Genomic DNA, 20,571 nt, shown 5'->3' on the forward strand with positions numbered 1-20,571 from the left:
GAACCTGAAAATGAGCAGAATATGGGACCTTCAAAGAGGAAACAGATAGGATATGATAGCATTACCAAGTGGTATTGTTGGTGCCGCTGTCGCATCGATAACCAGATAGGGACTGCTCTCTGTTTTCCTGTTAAAACAGGACACAGTTCATTTGTTTTCAAACAAATGCGCAGCAGAGATGGTAACATATTTTCTGACTGCTGATTTTCATATGAACAAGTATCGAGCTCATCAGGCTGACTCTCCAATCACTGGATCCATCAGTTACTTTATATCATCCCAATTTGAACCTGAAGCCCCGATCTCAGTGCTCTGATGAGTGAAATACCCGATACTATTAGTAAGGCAGGTTTTGTTACTTACTTACTTACACGCTCCCTCTTCCTCCATCCGCAGGGCTGTTTTCTTTTGCTGGTTACATCAGGTTGTTCCACCGTCCACCATTTATGCTACCTGATGATAGCTACAGTAAGCTATTTTGTAAACTTGCGCCCTAGCGGAAGGCTCTCTGTTAAGCTGTGATGTGGAGTAAGGTTAAATGTATAGGGATTTTATTGTGAAAGGTAAGAACACAGAAGTGAAGCTGTAATGCACTCTTGTTGAGAATATGGAAACTAAAATGGTTTGCCGTGGTTCAGACAACGAAGCCTCTATATTATTATTTTTAGTACCTCCATAAGTACAGGTACAACTCAAACGCTTTCCTCTGCAGTGCCGTAAAGCGAGTTGTCAGAGTTGCATAGTGAAAGCGCCATTACTCTACTATAGCAATATCACTATGCAATCAACATTTACTTCATAATGATAAGTTAAAACAGAAACACTATCTTTTTTATCACTTTAATTTTCACTCTTGTACAGTCTACTAGGTTTTTAGTATAACCTTTCGTCCCTTCCCAGGAGATTCAACAATCTAACCTCAAAGGACAACTGTTCACACATGGCCCGGGTGACCCCAACGACTGTCGTTCAGACTCAATAGAGCACTAACGACGTCGAAACCAACTGCCCACCACCGACTGTCACTCTAACGACGGGCGTGGGCACTTGGAGCACAAAGGGTTTCAGTGACATCATCGGCCTTGTGAGAGGTTAAATACCTGGATCTCCACACCAGTTAGTTGGACCAGTCCCAGCCTGGTCAGATGCGTACATGAACTGATGAAGCCTCTTGGATGAGAGGTGAAACGTCTTCCTAGACAAACAACCAGTCCAGTTGTTTTTGACTGAAATTGCTTTGAGGATAACGATGACCTGGACGAATGAGAACATTCACAGGCTTAGTATAACCTGACCAATCTTTATTTTCGGGCTTTGAATATGAAAATGTATCTTTTGACTCACAGCGATTTATGTATCATATGAGGGCGTACTGTAGCAGGAAGGGTTACTGGCACAGCGTTCCCAACTCTTGCTATAATTATCCGACATGATTAAGCTCTCGGTTTACTCTTATGATTCATCTGCAAAAGTGCTGAGTGAGCTGTTTGTTGTTTGGGGTGCAGCTGTTTCATTTGATAATTGTAAGAACTCCTGTTGGAGTCTCTGAAAGTGTGACATCTCTACATCAACATACCACAGGTGTAGCAAGGTGTCCACTTCATAACCACAAGGGTTCCCCCACATTTAACCTTGAGATTTTTAAAAACCACTGGTTAGAGACTCATTACTTGTCTGATAGTTCTGCAGGTTTCGCCTGATCTTCTTTGGATCTATATTAGGATCCTGCATGGATGCTCAACCTGAATTATAGCACAAGAAGTAGTTACATCACACATGGATAAATAGAATCTTTGTGTGGCTCACAATATCTGTCAGCAGGTGCACTCAGCTGCAGCAGATAACGTTTTTTCAGCCTACACCTTGGCACAGCAATATGGTATCTATAATTGTGCAAGCGCATTATTTTCTTGAGCTGGTCCATATTTATATTTACACTCTATATTCAATGCCACTCATGAAAAGCTTATACAAAGACGCGTGCCTGAGCCCTGTTCTTCATTTAATACTGATGTTTTACCTGTGACATATGCAATTTGACCATTCTTTGGAAAACAACTGGTGAACATTATTACGTTAGTCCTTCTTCTGAAGTCTATTTATGTAAATAAATAGGGGATGAAATCTAAACACAGTAGATCCATTACATTTCTATTAGATGTGTAATTTTGATTCCTAATGTTAGATCCATATAGCAAACTGTACTTTCCATTCACTTGAATATATGGTATGCCAAACTAGTGATCTGCTCTATATGAATGAAAAGATAAATGGGCCCATTGTTATTTAAGCAGTATATTAACTTATGCCGCCAAAGTCTTAATGTGACACGTACAATAGAGGTGCCACTATAACCTTCCTATATAAAATATAGCAGGCTGCATCAAAACATGATGAAATCTACAATATCACTTAGCTTAACAGAGTCTGTTAAACAGTCCCATATTGTAAAAAGCAACATCGTCATGTCTTTTTTTATTATTATAAAGCAGGTTGAGGTGCTGTATACATACTGTTAAAGTATCAAAACTCTCAATTCACAGAGAAATGCACACAGTCCATATTCAGTAACTGTGCCTTTAAATGAATCATCAGGACACACACTTGTGATGTAACAATTATACAACGGTATATATAGTGTAAGTTCCTCTACGGCACCGTTGCATTTATTCCCCGACTGCAATGACGTGTAGAGACGCCAAGAGCGCAGATGCAGAAAACCTCAAACTGTAGAGGTGGGTTTAAAAAAAGACAGGAGCTTATACAAAGCTTTTCAGGCAGAGGGTGAATACAGGTACATTCATACTGATAGTATGAGAAAATGTGCCTTTTTTAAACATGTAAACATGCTGTTGTAGAAACTCAAAATTCAAGTATTAACCTGAAAATAAACATATGTCCTCTTTAATACCTGTGGCTGTGGAAACATGATGTGTCCAGTGTCTTCACCAAGACAAATTTCAGTTTGCATTTTGTTATAAAAGATAAATACAATTCTGCTAATGTGAAAAAAAAGCTCCAGACAGGTGTTACACTTGTTCAGAAATAAGACAGGCCTTGGTTGAGATTCTCATTTGAAAAGTGACAGAAAGGTCATGCTAGTTGCCATGACAGCCACAGCTAATTGCTCTTACATGAGGCAGTCAGAGTGGATGGCCAAGGCTGAGGATGGAGACAGGAAAGACAACAAAGGAGTTTGGCATTCCTCAATGCACCCAGAAAATATTTTCTAGACTGTATTTGCTGGGGATTTTATTCAGATTTTGTTGGATATTTTCATGTTTTTGAACAGCCTGTTATTGATGTTTCAAACTAATTAGATTATCAGGTTGGCTATTGTGTGTGATATTAAAAAAACACTCATATACGCCTGATTAACAACTAATAACAACAACACTTTCCTGATTTAAATTTGAAGAGGTAATTATTTTAATCTCTCTCACAGAGGACAGATGATGGAGCTGCTATTCCTATATCAGGGAGCAACTCGTCTGTCTGTCTGTCGCTAATGAAGAACAGCTTGAGCAGAGTCTTCAATCTTTGACGCTGCCAACCCAGCCAAAGACCCGTAGTTGCCAGATCTGCTTTTCCTGTGTCCTGTCGGGGAGGTAAGTCAGTAAAACTGTCAGCCCTACTAAGAAAAGCAGAGGGTCTGTTCTGCTAAATCAGGCGGACAAAAAGCTGTGTAGCCCCGGCTATGAATCAGAGAACAGAATATAAGAAACTGCCTCGATAAACACACACACACACACAATCACACAAGTAGTCACTAATGCATCCGTGCATACTGTCAAGGGCGCACAGACAAAAGCCACAGAAGCACTAACACCCACCTTCCCTTTGCTGTTCTTAAGCAAACAGCCATAGGCTCAGTGAATGAGCATGTCAGCCGTGTGGGCTGACATTCTGTCACACAAAGAGTGTGTATGGGGACAGACTACTCCTGTCCATTTATCTAAAATAAAGCCAGAAATATCCTTTTATATCCTTCAGGGAAGACAGGGAATATTTAAATCTGTAAATTATGTTGTTAAAAGAGGAAACTGGGTTAAGATTAAAAAGAAAACATACCTTCAAAGGTTTGCAAATGTAGGCTATGTCTGACTTGATCCTCATTACAGTGAAGGGAGACAAAGAGGAGCCCACCCTGCACTAAGTTAGACAGGTATATCTGTGATTGGGTGGCTTCTGCACCAGAGGATGAGGAGGCAGGCAGGCAGGCGGGCAGGCAGGCGATGTGCCAGGGTTCTCCCCACAGCCAGAGACACAGTAATTAAGGAGCACAGTGGGGAGAGGGGGCGAGAACAACAGCTCTGCATTGTCACATAATGATTTTCTTATCATCTCTAGTACAGGAAACACTGCACATCTCTCCTCTGATGCGTACGTACATCTGTGTGTTTCTTGGGAGGCTCTCCTTGGCATCCATCCTGTCACACCCAGAAACATGAAATAACCAAAGCCTTGGTGCTATTTTCAGGGAGAATTATTCAAGTCATCCTGCCACAAAAGAGTAGAGTGATGTTTGACAGAAATGAGTGTAAACTGCTTCAGATTAATCAGTCTTAACCCATACACTGAGAGCATATTTTCACTCTGGCAACCATCCATTTTATAGGAGAGGCTTGTCGCCAGCCATTTACACTGATGCATGTTTAAACCACCCACAATATTGCTCTGCATAATCATTGATAAATATTTATATCTCTGGTTACCTTTCAGTTATTTTTTGTCCCTATTCCCAGATGTCCAGATGGACAATGACAGAGATGGGAAATGCCTGCAGAGAAGGGCAAAGAGTCACTCAGTTTTAAAGTAAATTCTGAACCTGAAACAAAGCACGGTATCCATGCCATTTTATTTCAGTATAAGCAATATCATTTGCGTTTGAACAATAATGCCTGAAGAAATACAGTCAGATGGGAGGATGTCTTCTTATGGAAACCGTCTTCAGACTTTCACATGGAATATCTTATGTTCAAATGTAGGTTACATTTCCAGAGTGTTCGTGCTCCATTTTCACAATCTGCTGCACTACTTAGAAATTGAATTTTCAAGTCCATCACTGTAATTCATTCTTCTGTTACAAGGTCTACAACATAGTTATAAATCACAACAAATTATGCAAATACAGTATGTACTGACATTTTCATGAAGTTGTATCGGACATGTGCTTTTACACATTACAGATGAAAGGAAAATATTTAGCAGATACAAAAAAACAATAACAACGGGTAATAGAAAACTAATAGAGGAACAAGAGAGGAAAGGGGATGAGAAATGGATGTATTTGACTGATGAATTATGAGAGAAAGGGGTAGAAGGGGGGAGGCACGTTTGACCAGATGGGTCCTGGTCTGCTTTGTGAGAGCAGCAGATGCCCTGAGATCCTATAGGCCATAGAAATGCCCTCAGCAGCTAAACACCAGAGCGCTAAAGAGGCCGAGCCCACAAACTCCGCCTCGTCGCTTGCACTTTTTCTGATCTAGAAATATAGGTTAAAGGTATTTTGTCATCCCAAAACTCTATACTGTTGTCACTAAATAGAAGATCAGCTGGATATTAGTCATATCATAATGGGCAGAGAGCCCAGTGAAAAGCTTTGCTGCATGAAAATGATTTGAGACAATACAAAGCCTCTGTTTCCAATATGTTTAAGTTTATTTGTGCTAGTGATAGCTAGGACACTTGTTACACATTTAACATTCAAGTCAACAGCAGATGAACCTTGATATTTCTTTTACTTTATTGAGCTTTAAAATGTACCCACATCTATCTGTGCATGTTACCACTTGATAACCAACAGAAAAAAAACAAAGTATCCTTCAAAAAGAGGTTGAATATGTACTTTTTCAGTGGTTGGCTTGACTCGTGTTTATGGTCAAAGCTGTATTGTTTTTATTAATTTCTTTACTATGTTAAATGCAGTATGTGCTGCACTTTGGTTAGGTATTTTGTGATGCATTTTATAATCTACTTCTGTGCTGCACTCTTGTAATGTATTTTGTAATGTATTTCAAATGTATTTTTACTGTTAAAGTTCTTGGATGACTGTATTGAGTATTGTCTGTTGGAATGTGGACCCCAGGAAGACTAGCGAACACTATGGCATAGGCTAATGGGGATCCTTTAATGAAACATAAAACATAACACACCCATCTTCAACCGTATTTGCAGTGCCGACAAAAATCCAGAGGCAATTAGTTCAATGTGGTCAAATGCTGCTAAAACTGCCCCGAGTGCCATTGAAACACATGACTCATCATTGATAACAGATGCTCTGCTTCTCTCACTGATTTTAGGTGATACGGTTTGGGAGGCGCTGCAGAACTGTGGGTTTGTAATGATGATACAGCTGCATACCAAGCAGACGCCATCACGTAATCTTCCTAGAGGAAAGCATCCCCCTCTAGTGGACGAGTAAGGCAAAAGGCAGGACTGAAAAACATCAAGATGTTTTTGGACTAAATGAGTTTAATAGATACATGACTGGACTTTAGATAACTCCTGACATTCATTTTGTTTGACTAGCACGCTGATGTAAAAAGGCACAAAGTTAATTAATATGGTATTAAAGGTGCTATAGGATAAGACTGTTGATATTCTATGCGTTGGTTGTCAACATATTCCATGAAATGACCAAAGCAACAATGTTAAAGTTAACCTGTCAATACTTCCATCCATGATGTCTTTATAAGGATTTGGACAGGAAGAATAAGCCACATCTTATATAGGCTTTGGCCAGTGGTGGAAAATAACTACATTTACAAATACATTTACTTTAGTATTGTACTTAAGACAATGTGGTGTTGTTACTTTTACTGAAGTAAGGGAGTTCTTCCACTACTGGCTTTGGCTAAACAGGCAATACTTGCAACTGTAAAGTGATCCAATTCATTGCTGGTTTTGGTGTTTTCATGGGATTTGTTGACAATATAGACGGATAAAACACTACCTATGATAATGCCATATACATTGTCAATTCCCCAGTAAACTATCCATTTCACAGTAAATAGGTGGTATTAACACTTATCATAAGACCTTGTACCAAAGATATTTACATTACTGGTTTTGTTGGATTGTATATGTACAGACTGTGTTTAAAGTTTTGGGGTTGTTTGCATAGTCAGTTGACAGTCAAAAACTCTATGGGAAATTCCACTAACCTCTGTGTCAAAAGACAAAGAGACAAAGGTTCCAGGTTTCCCCTGCTTGAGGACTGTGCAAAGTGCGGACTTGACATCAGAGACTTTGTAACCATACAAAGAATCAAATCTACTTGACGGACCTCGGATTGTCTTGCTCCATCAGTCATCCTGTATCACTCCTTTAAGACGAAGCTCCTCTTGAACCCTGAACAAATAGTCTGGATCTGGATATCCAAAACTAGAAGGGAGAAATACAAACACACAGAACATGTAAGTACAACAAGATTAGAAACTTTCCTTTTAGCCTAATGAACCTGTATTGTTAATGTATCCAGTGAAATTGGTTTGCAACACCTAAGATTATAGAATTATATCGTCAATGAGTCACGGCAGTACCACCAAGTAATTCCTTTACTTTTAATCTAGTACCGTCATCTGGACAACATTTTGATTGTTCCAGTACTTTGTTTTATAGCCAAATATTTGCAAAAGTAACCACGTTCCCATTAGTTTCAGCTGTGTACCTGCTCAAAATCAGCATGTTAGCATTGTCAGTGCGAGCATATTAGCCTAATGTTGTTAGCATTTAGCTCAAAGCACTGGTGGGCCTAAATACAGTCTCACAGAACCTCTAGCATGGCAGAAGACTCTTAGTGTTGTTTTTTTAATTATTGTGTGTGTGTGTGTGTGTGTGTGTGTGTGTGTGTGTGTGTGTGTGTGTCATCATGGGAAATGTGGCCATGGAGACAACAGCTGTAGTGCTACCACAGAGGCAGTGTCTATACTGTATGTTTGTCTGTTTGTGTGTCTGCAAACACATTTTGTCACCACGATAGCATCGCAACTGTCCATGGTTCTGTCGTGCACAGTTGACACACACACACAATTTACATCCCCTGGCCCGATTTGGAGTTGCAGCTGGTGCGATCCCATCACAAGATGGTCTCTAGTTCCTACTAGAGTGAATAGTGCCCTTCACTGAAAATAAATATGGGTAGACATTTATTTTAATTATACATGATTATGGTTCAGTGGTGTATGAAGTATTAATATGTTTTACTTAAGTAAAAGTACACATATCACTGAAAAATTAAGAGCAGCATTGAGAACTAAAGCTGTCAGACAAATGTAGTGGACAATATTTCACTCTGAGGTGGAGTAGAAGTATAAAGCAACATTAAATGGAAATACTAATTAAAGTACGAGTAGATTGACTTTGTAATTAAGTACAGTACTTGAGAAAATGTACCTAGTTACATTCTACCACTGTTAAGTTGTGATGTAAGAGAAACGCAACACCTCCCATAAAAATGTATCTGTTTTTCACCGTGTGCCAACAAGCATATTTCTGTACACTTACGGGTGAAAAAAAAGGGGATTATTCTACAGCAGTAAAGTGCGTACCCTTGGGGACCACCATCCATGCTGGTCTTGTGGTGAATGTCGTTCCAGGTAATGACGTTGTTACGGCCTGTGGTGACAGATCGTCCGATGGTGAAGGTGAGTCTCCTGTCGAAGGCTTTGCTCAGCAGCCTCAGGACTTTCTCACCCTCCTCGCTGGCTGGCAGGAAGGCTGTACGGGAAGTGCTGCTGTACCCCACCCCAGGATTTGGGTGTTCAGGCTGTAATGTGGTTACAAAAGCATGTAACATACACTGACCAAGAATTGTGGCCCATTTTTGATAACGCTTAAATTCTGACTTTAGGAATTGGGGCAATACAGGTTTCCATGACCAAGACATGATGCATTTTGAAATATGATGTCTGTATTATTAGGAGGTAGAGTTAATTCTCACATCTCCTTATAAGGAAGTATAGACGACACACGTGGGTTCATCTCCGACCTGCGGCCCTTTGCTGCGTGTCTCCCCCTTTGTCTCTCACCCCATTTCCTGTCTGTCTTATCTAATAAAGACTTCAAAAGACAATTATTTGACATTTCGCAGACCATTATCAATTAATCAAGAAAATAATGAGTGAATTAACTGTTAATGAAAATACTCATTAGGCTAGTTATAGCCAGTAGGGTGATCAGACTTCAGCAAGTCTCTTTGGCTTTGAGATTTGTTAAATATTATGTCCCAAAAAAGTGTCTTGTCATTATTGTAAGTATATAAGCTATACATTGCCAATCAGCACATTAACTAAAACAACTTGAATTTGTATATATTGCTGTGGCTTGGATTGATAAGTATGCGTATATTCCTAAAAAACAAGGCAAGCTGTGGCAAAATAATTGTAAAATCCAAGCCCATCTTGTGCACCCCAACACTGTTTCTATGGCAACAGGAAAAGGGCCTCTAAAATCCCTTCCTGTTATTTGACTCATACAGGTCTCCAAAACAGTTTCAAACTTTAAATAGTTCAAAGTGGATGATGGTTTAAAACAACGGAAGGAAAAAAATCCCTTTAGGTGTATAGTAATATTTGAATTGGCGGCCATTTTATCATAACTAATCCAGATGCTTTTTAATGTTTTCATGCAGGGCCGTCGACTTGTGGCCGACCGCACACAACAGCGCCCTCTGGTGGACAGACGTAACATCAACCAGCTGAGGGATGTTGGTCAAACAACACTAACACAAGCTCTATTGCTATGTAGCCTAGTCCTGTGGCTTCTAGCTTCAGTTAAAAGTGTCAGCCTCACCCCTTGTATCCCCGCTGGAAAGCTGTACTGTATGACAATAGATCCGCAGCGCTCAAAGCCGGGCAGGCGCTGCCAGCTGCGCATCACCGTCATCGTGCCCTCCGGCTGGGTCCCCGTGTACTGTCCGTGATAGGTGTTGCATAGCGGACATGCGGGCTTCAACTGGAACACCGAGTCGATGCAAGCAGAGCAAAAAGAGTGAAAGCACTTTAACGTTTTCTTCTCCTGGATTTTGTCCAAGCAAATCGCGCAGTCTTCCGTACTTCTACCGACTCCAGTGTTAGGTGTGTTTGCCATTTCCGTGTTTGGCTCTTTATGCAAATATGTCCGGGGCTATGTGACGTAAAAATGAGGAAAGTACCAATTTATGATGGATGGATGGATGATGCGCAACCACGTGTAAGGAAGTGGTGCAAACACTCGTTTTGGTTTCAATTTGGATCTGTATCCACATTTACACATTCATGAACCAAAAGTAAACAAAAAGTTGCCACCCCCAGTATGGGGAATAAGTACATTTACTATTTATATCGTGCTTCTAGGCTGCAAGTATTTTATTTGTATGATCATTATACCTCTAGGGAAATATCCACTAATCTTACAGGTACCTTATTGTTTACAGTGTGGTTGCTACTTTGTTACAACAAGACAAGTTAACCTAATATTTATAAATAATGCTGCCAACATTTTGTTTGTAATCAGGAGAGTAAACATGCCTGGATTATGATCACGAGGAAACACTAAATGTAATTGTTAATAGTAAATACGTTATAAAAATACTGATTGATCCCCATTTATCTGGCTGCAATAGGCCACATTAAATTTACAGGTGAATAATGAGACTACTGTTTATTAGATGTTAAGTGCTTGCTTTGAAAATGTGTGATAATTAGCCAACAATAACATGTTGCCTCAGAAATCAACAGCAACTATCTATTGCCTTTGTAAAACAACTTCATTTCAAGTGGGGTATGAAGAAAACAGGTAGTTACAAAGTCATAGTGTGTATGTGTATGTGTCTGAGTGTGTGAGCGAGTTTATTTGTTTGTGTGTGTTGGTCGCACACTGTTTTTTGTAACATTTCATCTCAAATTCCTCTGGTTAACATGTTTTTTTAAGCTTTCTGAGAGATTGCCTTATGAAGAAAGGAGGTTCAAAGCAATCTAAATCAAGTATCCTCTGATTGTTTTATAAACACTTTGTAATTTTCTTCTTCCCCAAAGTAATTCATACTTTGCCACATATCAAATCAATCAAGTGAAAGAATGACTGATGCCAAAACGCACCCAAACAAGTAAGTGGTAGGCTTCTCTAAGTATTGGGCCACAACTGATATATTCTTCATAAACCTGATGTAAAAAGTGGGGATGTTTTGATAATTAATTCAATCAGCATTTATAAATTGTAAATAATGAATCATCACTTTTCCACATCTCAAAAATGTGAGTCTCATTTGTGGTAGCATAGGATACCTAATTTAAAATACTATTTTCTGGGAACTTTTGCCTTTAATTGACCATATGTGGTAGACAGGCAGGGAGGAATTGTGGGGAGTGTGAGGGGTGATGACTTGCAACAAAGGTCCTCAGCCCGATTCGAGCCAGGGCTTTGTCCTGTAGTTTGTGTAATACATATCTAAGCCCCTGTGACACCCCATAACAAACAGTTCTCCACAATGAAACCCCTGATTTACATTCACATAGCCCACATCTATTTGTAAGGTGGTTATACAAATAAGGCAAGGTTTAGTATACAGTTCAAGGTATTTTTTTTTATAGCTCTGTTCACTCTACAGTCATGATCCACTAGATGGCACAAATTGCAGTCTTAAACCAAGAACCTTTGACACTACAGGGAAGCTGTTTGTGGGCCGGTTCCATAACATTTTCAGTTAATTTGCTTTCATAAGGCAAATTCAACTTGTTACTCACCATACGTTACCATAGTAACTGAGCTTAAACTGAAATCAACTGAAAATAGGTCAGAATAACTTAAAATAAACCCAGCTTATTTGGTAAACTCCATTTACGGAACAGGCAGAGTCTTGATTAGGGGGCGACAACCCCAACTCATTGCAAATAGACACAGGTTTCGATATTCAGTTGCTTCTGACGCACCTGGTTTATTTAGGGCCCACATTGAATATCCAACACAAATCCAAACATAACTTTTTATTCAAGTATTAAAATGTAAAGCACATTATTCTGAATATCAACAAAGTACGAATCAACACAATTAGAAAAAGCAAAACTCCATCTTTTTCCTTAATTTATCAATCTGTAATATGTGTAATCTCTAAACTATCCATTCTCCTTCCCAGTCATGTAATGCATAGAAATGTTTGCACAGTAGCTTTAGTGAACTACAATCCTGTGTCCCACAAATGTTTCAGTTGGTCCCTTAACTAAAATACAAAGGGGATGAAAACACAACAAAAGGGTGTTTGATGTATGAATCTGACCAGTCCAAAAAATGACAAATGTACCACTAGCCAAGCAGGTTACTGCACTTAGCAAAGCACTTTCACACATACAGCGTTATAAGTCTGAGGGATTCTTCAGCATTTGGACTACAAGAATGTTCATGAAGGAGAAGCTTATTTAATACACATTAGTATACATATTTTACTGTTTAGTATTTGTACTTAAAGCCGGATAGTACATCTTCAAACATAATGCTGTTTACCTATCAAATAACAATGAAATATGTCCAAACTGCTTATCATTCATTAGTAACGTCATGCTTCATTTTTTTTTTATCAAAAGTGAATATAAGAAAAGGCACAATAAAATGAGATCAATACCCAACCCTAAATTAATTGCTAACTAATTTCTTTTTATTGATTTATTTTTTTTACTGTTACCTTAACAGTTACCTCATTTTAAATGAGTAGATTATCAGGCAAACCTCCCAGTTTGACAGGGGCAGAGGCATAGATATTTAAAGAGCTTTTGTGCCTTTGATTTGGTTTATGTGGTCTATATGCCCTTTTTATATTTGACATCGTCTTAAATCTGGTAATTAGATGAGCTCATTACCAGCAACTGAGGTAATAGGCTCAACACCTGGGAGACATCTTGAAATAACAGAAGTGGCCGATGGGGAAAAAAAACCCAGGGGAAAGTCCAAATGCATTTTTTTTTTTGAAAAGTGCTTCAGTGAGATAGTTTAACATTCTTCCTATCTGAGTACAAATGGAGGAAAAAATTAAGTACACGCAAATGAAGAGTTCCAAGCAATTGACATCAACTTGTAGCCACCGAGCTGATAGCTGCATGAACCTGTTTGCTCCGAGCGCTCTTCCACACAGAGGAAGCAAAAACCATGACACTTCACTGAGAAAAAAACAAAAGAAAGGAGACTCCCTTACAAAAGTGCCTGTGAGTGCTTAAGATTGCAATAACTTCTGAAAATGGATTCTTTCTATTGAAGCAGTGCTATTCTGCCACATAACCCATGTACTATCCTTACAACAGGTAATTAGTAACAATCAAATTAGAGACTTACTCAAACACTTCTGAGGAGATCAAACCAAGAATGTGTGCTTGTGAGAACTAAACTAATCCCCAGAGTAGAAATAAACAATAGAACATAAACTGTATTTATAACATTTGACTTAGATTTGCCTAAATAATATATAAGTACTATGAATTGCAACACGCCACGATGCTCTCAAAGAAGCATCAGATATCGGCCCTGTTGCCAACAGTGACAGGTAGAGGATTGTGTAATACAAGAATGCACTGCACCCAAATGTATTTTCTTCCACATCATGTAGCACTGGGTTAAGATCAACTATAAAGTAAAAAATGAACAAACAGAACAAGTAGTGGAGTGAAGTGGGCTCTGTTGCAGCATTAGACGCCTGTCTGCTGAGGGCCTCGTCTTCAGCCGTCCTTTAAAAAAAAGGTACGAGTAGTCTCAGAGCGCAACCTGGAGCCGAGTGCCGTCCGCTGCAATGACACTCGGAAAGTCCTACAAAGTCTTGGAAGAGTCATTTTCATGCTGTCAGTCCGCAGTGATGCCTTTCTCTCTGAGCTCCTCTGTCACTCGCACCAGGTAAGTGGGGTCTGGGTAGCCAAAGCTGTCAGGAGAAATATATATATATTTTTTTTTAAAAAGCCATCACTGCACCTGTACGAGCTCAAGCAGCAACAGTGTCATCTGGTCAAGGACATCAAATGAAAGCATTTCCTTATCGGAAACTTGAATTACATCTGTTTATCTTTACTGCGCCCTCTTCTCAGCTACCACAACTATTAGAGAAGTTGTTGATACTATTGCCAAATCAAATCTCAGCAGCCATTTGCCTCCAGCTAAAAAGGCCATGCATACATACATACCAGCGGGGCCCGCCCCATATTGAGGTCTTGTGGTGAATGTCATTCCAGGTGATGACATTTTGCATGCCCGTAGTCATGGAGGTACCGATGGTGAAGATAAGGCGCTGTTCAAAGGCCCGGCGCAGAAGGCCCAGCACACGGTTCCCTTCAGGGCTGTCAGGGAGGTAAGCCACGCGGTCTGTGCCTGGGTACCGAACACCTGGGTTGGGGTGTTCTGGCTGTTAAGGAGGAGTTAAGACAGGATCAGTTTAAAGAAGCATTTAGGACTCCGAAACAATTATGTCCGTCTACTGGGGTCTGGGACTTTGCTACTACAGTAATTGTGTTGACACAGTCATGTCTTCTATTTTAAAGTGTAGCGAAAATGGACCCCAAGAGTTCAGTTCTATTAAGTTAAGATAGAAATGAACTTGGTAATCGACTTGTTTGGGCTGCCTGTCAATATGAACAGAGCCGACTGTTAAAGCTTGTAGCTTTAACTTTTTTAATAAACTCCAGGTTCGCCTACTACGTTGTTAGTGCTTTGTTTTATGTGTAGGGACTGTTATCATGCTACTGCAGAGGTTTGTTGTTATTTTGAGCAGTATTAGTGGTTAAAAAAAAGCTGTTTTGGATGGTTTAGCGCTCCGCCCTGAGCTAATCATTGTTAGCCATGTCGGACTGCTAGCAAATCTCCAGGATCCATCCATCCATCTTCAACCGTTTGACCCTAACAATCTCAGCTGACATTGGGCGTGAGGCGGGGTACACCCTGGACAGGATGCCAGTCTATTGCAGGGCACATAGAGACGAACATAGACAGACACACTCACACCTATGGGCAATTTAGTGTCCTCAATTAACCTAACACATGCATGTATTTGTACTGTGGGAGGTAGCCAGAAAAACTGGAGAAAATCCACGCAGACACTGGGAGAACATGCAAACTCCACAGCAGAAGCGCCCCAGCCGGGATTCGAACCACGAACCATCTTGCTGTGAAGTGACAGTGCTAACCACCATACCACTGTTCCGCCCGAATCTCCAGGATTTCTGTTAATAGGTGAACAATGAAAAAACTGTCCCAGTGGCTTATTTAATGGGTTCCATTTTCGCCTTAAATGAATTCTGCTGCATGTTTTTGTGAGTAGTATGACTTCAAGTGGGTTCTTTATTTATTCACCAAGTGTCTTTTGTGACATGTCTGCTTTTAATGCAGCAGTTCCTTCAATTCAAAACTGTTAATCTTAATCTATTTCGTGGGAAAGGGCAACTCAGTTTACAGTACTTCTCTGGGGAATTTTTACTACTCAGCCTGTCTTACGATGTCTTCTTGAGGAGGAGTGTTGTAAAGTCTGAGAAAAAATGCGGATGTCATCAGAGGTTATTACAGCCTGGAGGACAAATTACTAACAGTAAGCCTGTATTGTAAATTGGAGTCTGGAGTTTGAAAGGCATTGGCATTTACCAAGCAGGGGCTAAAGCAAGGATACTATTGGCTCTACTATGGGAAATTTAGATCAAGAAAATGGACAAGTCTGATCCATAAAATGGACAATAATTCATGGAAGATGCAATTTTAAAGGACAAACATCCATGCATAAGCGGGTGGATACACAGTGCTTCCAATGGTGTCTCACTATTTTACTGATCAACAAATGGTGGTAATGTGCCAAGCTGTTTTCTGTCCAAACCCAACCCAAGTCTGAGAAAGTAGAAGCAGAGCCCAAAAGGCATTCCAGGTTTTTGTGTCAGTTAATGTTATGACAAACCGCTGAGTATGTGTTAGATGAATATTTCCCACTGAAATAGCCATGTGTTGCACAGACAGTAGGTCATTTAAATTTATTTTTACAGCATACTTTCACTAAAATGAACCTGAAGTAAGTAAATATTCGTCTGGATCCCCAGGTAGGGTAACCACACTCTTACGCCAAGATATGCTGCAGTAAGTGCCAGTAAGGCAGGGAAGGAAGAACACTGCAAACAAGTAAACATGGTTGTAATAAGAAGGATTTTAAAATACAGATTTGCAAATACTTTTTGAGAAAGGAAATACACTCTGCTTACTTGGGACTTCAAGGATACACACGGTGCATTTTGGCGAGTAACACTGAAGATAAATCTATTTTTTTTTTGTTTACAAGAAAACTCCACATGGCCCCTCTAAACCACTGGAGTGCACCTTTAAGGTTTAAAGTCCCGATTGAGATATTGAGACAACATCTTGTTTCCTTAAAGGCCTCCTTCATTTTTACCATTTAAAGTTGTCTCTGTTTCATCTATTTCATTTTCTGTTAAGTTTCTTTCTATTAAAGAGTGAGTTAAAACAATGGTGATTGATCATATGACCCACTAATGAAACCCCTTCTGCTTGCCTTCTTACTGTGTATTACAATATCCATTTCTGTGGTGACATTCTCTCGCTAGATGTAAATACGACACCAATAGTTTTTGTTTTTGACTAGTGTCCCTCCCTACATTAAGAGCCTACTCACACTGTCCTTTTGGCCGCGGCCAAAACCGGTTTTTCAGCTAAAGCCTAGTACCTTTAAGCAGTGTGAGTGCACCCGCTCCGTGCACAACTGCGGCCAGCGGGCCGTCCACGGCCCGCTTGAAAGAGGTGTGCTTTAGCGGAGCTGTTTGCACATGTACGAGCACGAGCGTGCGCACGTGTACGAGCACGAGCCCTACGGCAGTAGCGTTATGTCCGCCTGTTCGGACATGTAAATAGAAGGACGGACCATGCGCGGACATTTAACAACAACAACAATGGCGGTGAAAGGTTCACGTTGGTGTTTACTGCAGATTTGGTCGGATGAAAATATTCAAAAACAGTTGACAAGACGCACAAAAACTCCGAGGTCTGTGGAAGGATTTGTAAACAAAGCCACACACGCGCAATCAATGCGTGTGACGTGTTACGGCGTGATGGCGTATGGACAGCAAGAAGCATTGGCCGGCCCTGGCAGTGTGAGTACAAACGGGGCTGGGGCGCGGGGGGGAGAGGGAGGGGGGACAAGTACCCTAAAGTCCGGGTCGCGGTCCGGAAGGACAGTGTGAGTAGGCCCTAAAAGACCTGTCAAGGAATCTGAGAGTGACAACTAGTTCAGATCCTGTGTTTTGAGTTTTGGTGGTGATGTAACTATTTTCTTTATAATTGGATCTGAGATTCTACCTTTAATTTGAAATTTGAAATAGAATAACAGGTCTTGGATGTAGAACAGGTGCGATTATTAAACAAGATATCCGTCGGGGACAAAAAGAAAGATTTGTGCAGTCAAGCTGAGGGGTCGGATTGTTTAAAAAGATCTGCTGGTTTCATGTACAATAAAGAACCAACAGTTATTCCAATAACAATGAGTGGCACTTCATAGACCTGCACATACTCTTGGGTCTACTCACCACCTGTAGACCAGGAGGGAAGCTGTAGATGATGCAGATACAGCCGTAGCCTTCATGGCCAGGAAGCTCCAGATCAGGATCTCGCTCTACGATCATTGTACCATTAGCAGGCTGGTTTCCAATCAACAGGCCGTAAACTAGCCGACACACAGGACACGCTTTCTTCACCTTAAAGGCTTGATCCAGACAAGAGCGACAGAATGAATGGCCACACCTCTCCAAGGTAGTCTTCTCCACTATGTCCCCCATGCAAATTGAACAAGTACTGTTTTCCTCCGCTTCATTGTGGGAAGCCAAACCAGAGTCCACGTCCTTCCTCTGGGCCACCTCGTGGAGCATGGCGCAGGCCTCCTCATCAGCAGGCTTCCTGAACCTCTGCTGCTGTCTCTGGGAGCGCCGAGGCTGAGGAGGCGGAGGCTGAAGCAGGCTCCCCTCTCCGTTTGGCTCCAGGACTCCCACGCAGGGCAGGAGAGCCCTCTTCCTCTTGGGTCCCCCGTCCAGTTTGCTCATTTCTTTGCGGGCGCAGCGGCACAAGTCGATGAAGGCTTTTCGCGTCTCGCTGGAGATGGGTCCATCCATCACCCCGGCTGCACCGTTCGTGGAGCCCTCCACCGGCTGCAGCCTCACGGCGCAGCAGCCCCCCCTCTCTCCTCGCCTAATGATACCAGCGCTCATCCCCTGCTTGTGCTGGAAGTCAATGAGCCAGGGCCGCCCAGCTGCAGCCAGGTAATCCCACACCGCCTGAGAAACGAGCACCTCATCACTGCCCTGGCCAGCGCGCACACTCATCTCATCAGAGGAAACTGCACAGAGAGGCACAAAAGTCATCAACACATTATTGTATAAACACAGATATTCAAACAAACACAACGTGCACTTGTGTGAATGCAAATCCAGTTGTAGAAGTTGCTCTCTCATACTATGCAGTAGCACGTAATGCTACTTTGCAAATGGGGAATGATGCTACCTTTTGCTCAGACATGGCTACAACAAGAGTGTTTTGTTTCTGCTGGCTGACTTTGTTCTGTCTACAGCAGGTGACCTCAAGCAATGCAAATGAAAAGCATCACTTGTTTTGTTTCGTCTCGCTAAGTGTGTGTGACAAAGTAAATCTATAGGCAGCTACTTGCAGTGGCCGCAGCACGTCAAAGGAACACACAACAACAGGCAACACAGCGGCAGTGCTGAGGACGTTATCAGCTGTTCAGTGATTCAGACTGTAAACAAAGGAAACTAAAACCCCCGTCATACGCGGAAAACATTTTTTAAAAGCCACATGCCGACACCAAAGTGACACTTCTTAAAAGGTTGAAAGGTTACCTTGTGATCCCATAAATCCCTTCAGTTGAGAATAAAGCGTCCTGTTGAACAGAGAAAGAGAGGAAGAAAAACTGAAGGACTGGGACAAACGCGATCACGGCTGCTGCTCGGCGATGTTGTGACTGAGCCATTCTCCGCAGGGGCAAAGGGAAATACGGCGATTTCGCAACATTAGCTTAGCCTGTGATGTATTTCTCGTCAACATCTAACGTAAAGTGTTTTCTTTCCCCTGATAACATCGGTGCGTCGCCCCCCTTTTTGTGCCGTGGCTCGTCGCTGCCTGTCAGGGAGGTTTCTGGCCGGATTAAAGCGCACACAGCTCCGGCAGAAGAGGCCTTTATTTCTGGCGTGCCGCTGCAGTTTATCCGCGGATAATAAGTCTTCTGTAGTCAAGACATGGTATCCAAAACACGTATTCCCAGCTCATATCTCTTTAAATTTTTCATCAGCCCCTTTTTCATGGCACTGGCAAAATACCATCCAAATCCAAGCACCTTGTCCCCGAGTCTCTCGCCTGTGTTTGCCTTCCTCGTATACGTCCTTGGGCTAGGCGTAACACAGAGTAATAAATAGCATTTTGGAGATACTCTTCTTATCTGGCTCCGGCCACGCTACAGCTCTGTGACAGCTTTGTTCCAGGCAGAATCATTTGCTCTTTCTTCTCATTTTTGAGCCCCCTGTTGTTGTCAGAGCGCGTCCTCCCTGTCGACTGTTGCAGGGGCAAAACATTAATACAAATAAAAAATAAAAAAAAGGGACCGGGACCTATACGAAAAAGTGTGGCCAGGAAGTTCGTCACTGAGCTGACACGATTGGCTGACAAATGGTGGTCTGTGTTTTGTTTTTGTTTTTTTTCATATGCTGTGAGTGAATCATACTTTCGTCGTGATTCACAGTTTTAACGAAAACGCTCGACACACGCTTAGTGCGCGCGCACACACACACACACACACAGACACACACACACACACACACGCACACACACACACACACGCACACACGCACACACAGTGCAGCCTACACAACACCGAGGGAATACCCACTCATTCAGTTCTAATGCAAATGAGGCTGTCGCTCAGGGTGCACACTTACTGACACTTTTGACAGAATATATTGTTTAAACACAATGACAGCTTTTGGTTTTTGTCTCATGTCGGTGATTGAGTGTTTTTTAATATTTTTTTATTTACTTACTTTAAATTTTATTTGCAGTTGTATTTCTTTTGCTTGCTCTTTTTACTGTTTGGGATTTATTTGAACAGTTTTATCATTTCAAGCATTATTATTATTATTATTATTATTATTATTATTATGTGAGCATACAGATTTGATATACTGTACATTTGAATATCAGTGGTGGAAAGTAATATTTACTCAAGTACTGTACTTAAGTAGGACTTTTGAGGTAATTTTACTTTACTTGAGTAATTCCATCTTAATCTACTCTATATTAATACTCCACTACATATTTCTGGCAACTTTAGTAACTAGATACTTTACAGATGAAGTCTATTAATACAAAATATTATCAACAAATGAAACAACATATTGTTATATACAGAGGCAAGTTAATGCACAGGCTGGCCTAGGCTGCAGGGGCCCGGATTGGCAAGGCTATTATATTTTCTTATTTACTAGACTGGGGAAAAAACGTGCCTCCTATTGGGGCCCTTTGAAACATAAAAAAATAAAATTCAGGGAGTTTTGTTGTCAATGATACATCACTCAC

General features: G+C 41.1%; 2 protein-coding genes across 2 annotated transcripts; both read right to left on the reverse strand.

The window, feature by feature from the left end:
• Positions 1–5,286: 5,286 nt before the first annotated feature.
• LOC310952214 (putative E3 ubiquitin-protein ligase DTX3) lies at positions 5,287–10,068 on the reverse strand. The gene is made up of 3 exons (XM_083920750.1): positions 9,796–10,068; positions 8,553–8,770; positions 5,287–7,386 (listed from the first exon to the last, which is right to left on the reverse strand). Exons 1-3 carry the CDS (start codon positions 9,886–9,888, stop codon positions 7,308–7,310), a joined length of 390 nt encoding a protein of 129 aa, XP_083776876.1. The 5' UTR covers positions 9,889–10,068; the 3' UTR covers positions 5,287–7,307.
• Positions 10,069–12,006: 1,938 nt separating this feature from the next.
• On the reverse strand, positions 12,007–19,590 carry dtx3 (deltex E3 ubiquitin ligase 3). The gene is made up of 4 exons (XM_083920847.1): positions 18,843–19,590; positions 17,523–18,325; positions 14,139–14,356; positions 12,007–13,879 (listed from the first exon to the last, which is right to left on the reverse strand). The coding sequence occupies exons 1-4, from the start codon at positions 18,853–18,855 to the stop codon at positions 13,804–13,806; spliced, it is 1,110 nt and encodes a 369-aa protein (XP_083776973.1). The 5' UTR covers positions 18,856–19,590; the 3' UTR covers positions 12,007–13,803.
• Between the last annotated feature and the right edge of the window lie 981 nt (positions 19,591–20,571).

The sequence above is a fragment of the Echiichthys vipera genome, assembly GCF_963691815.1.
Source record: "Echiichthys vipera genome assembly, chromosome: 9".
NCBI classification, from domain to species: domain Eukaryota; kingdom Metazoa; phylum Chordata; class Actinopteri; order Perciformes; family Trachinidae; genus Echiichthys; species Echiichthys vipera.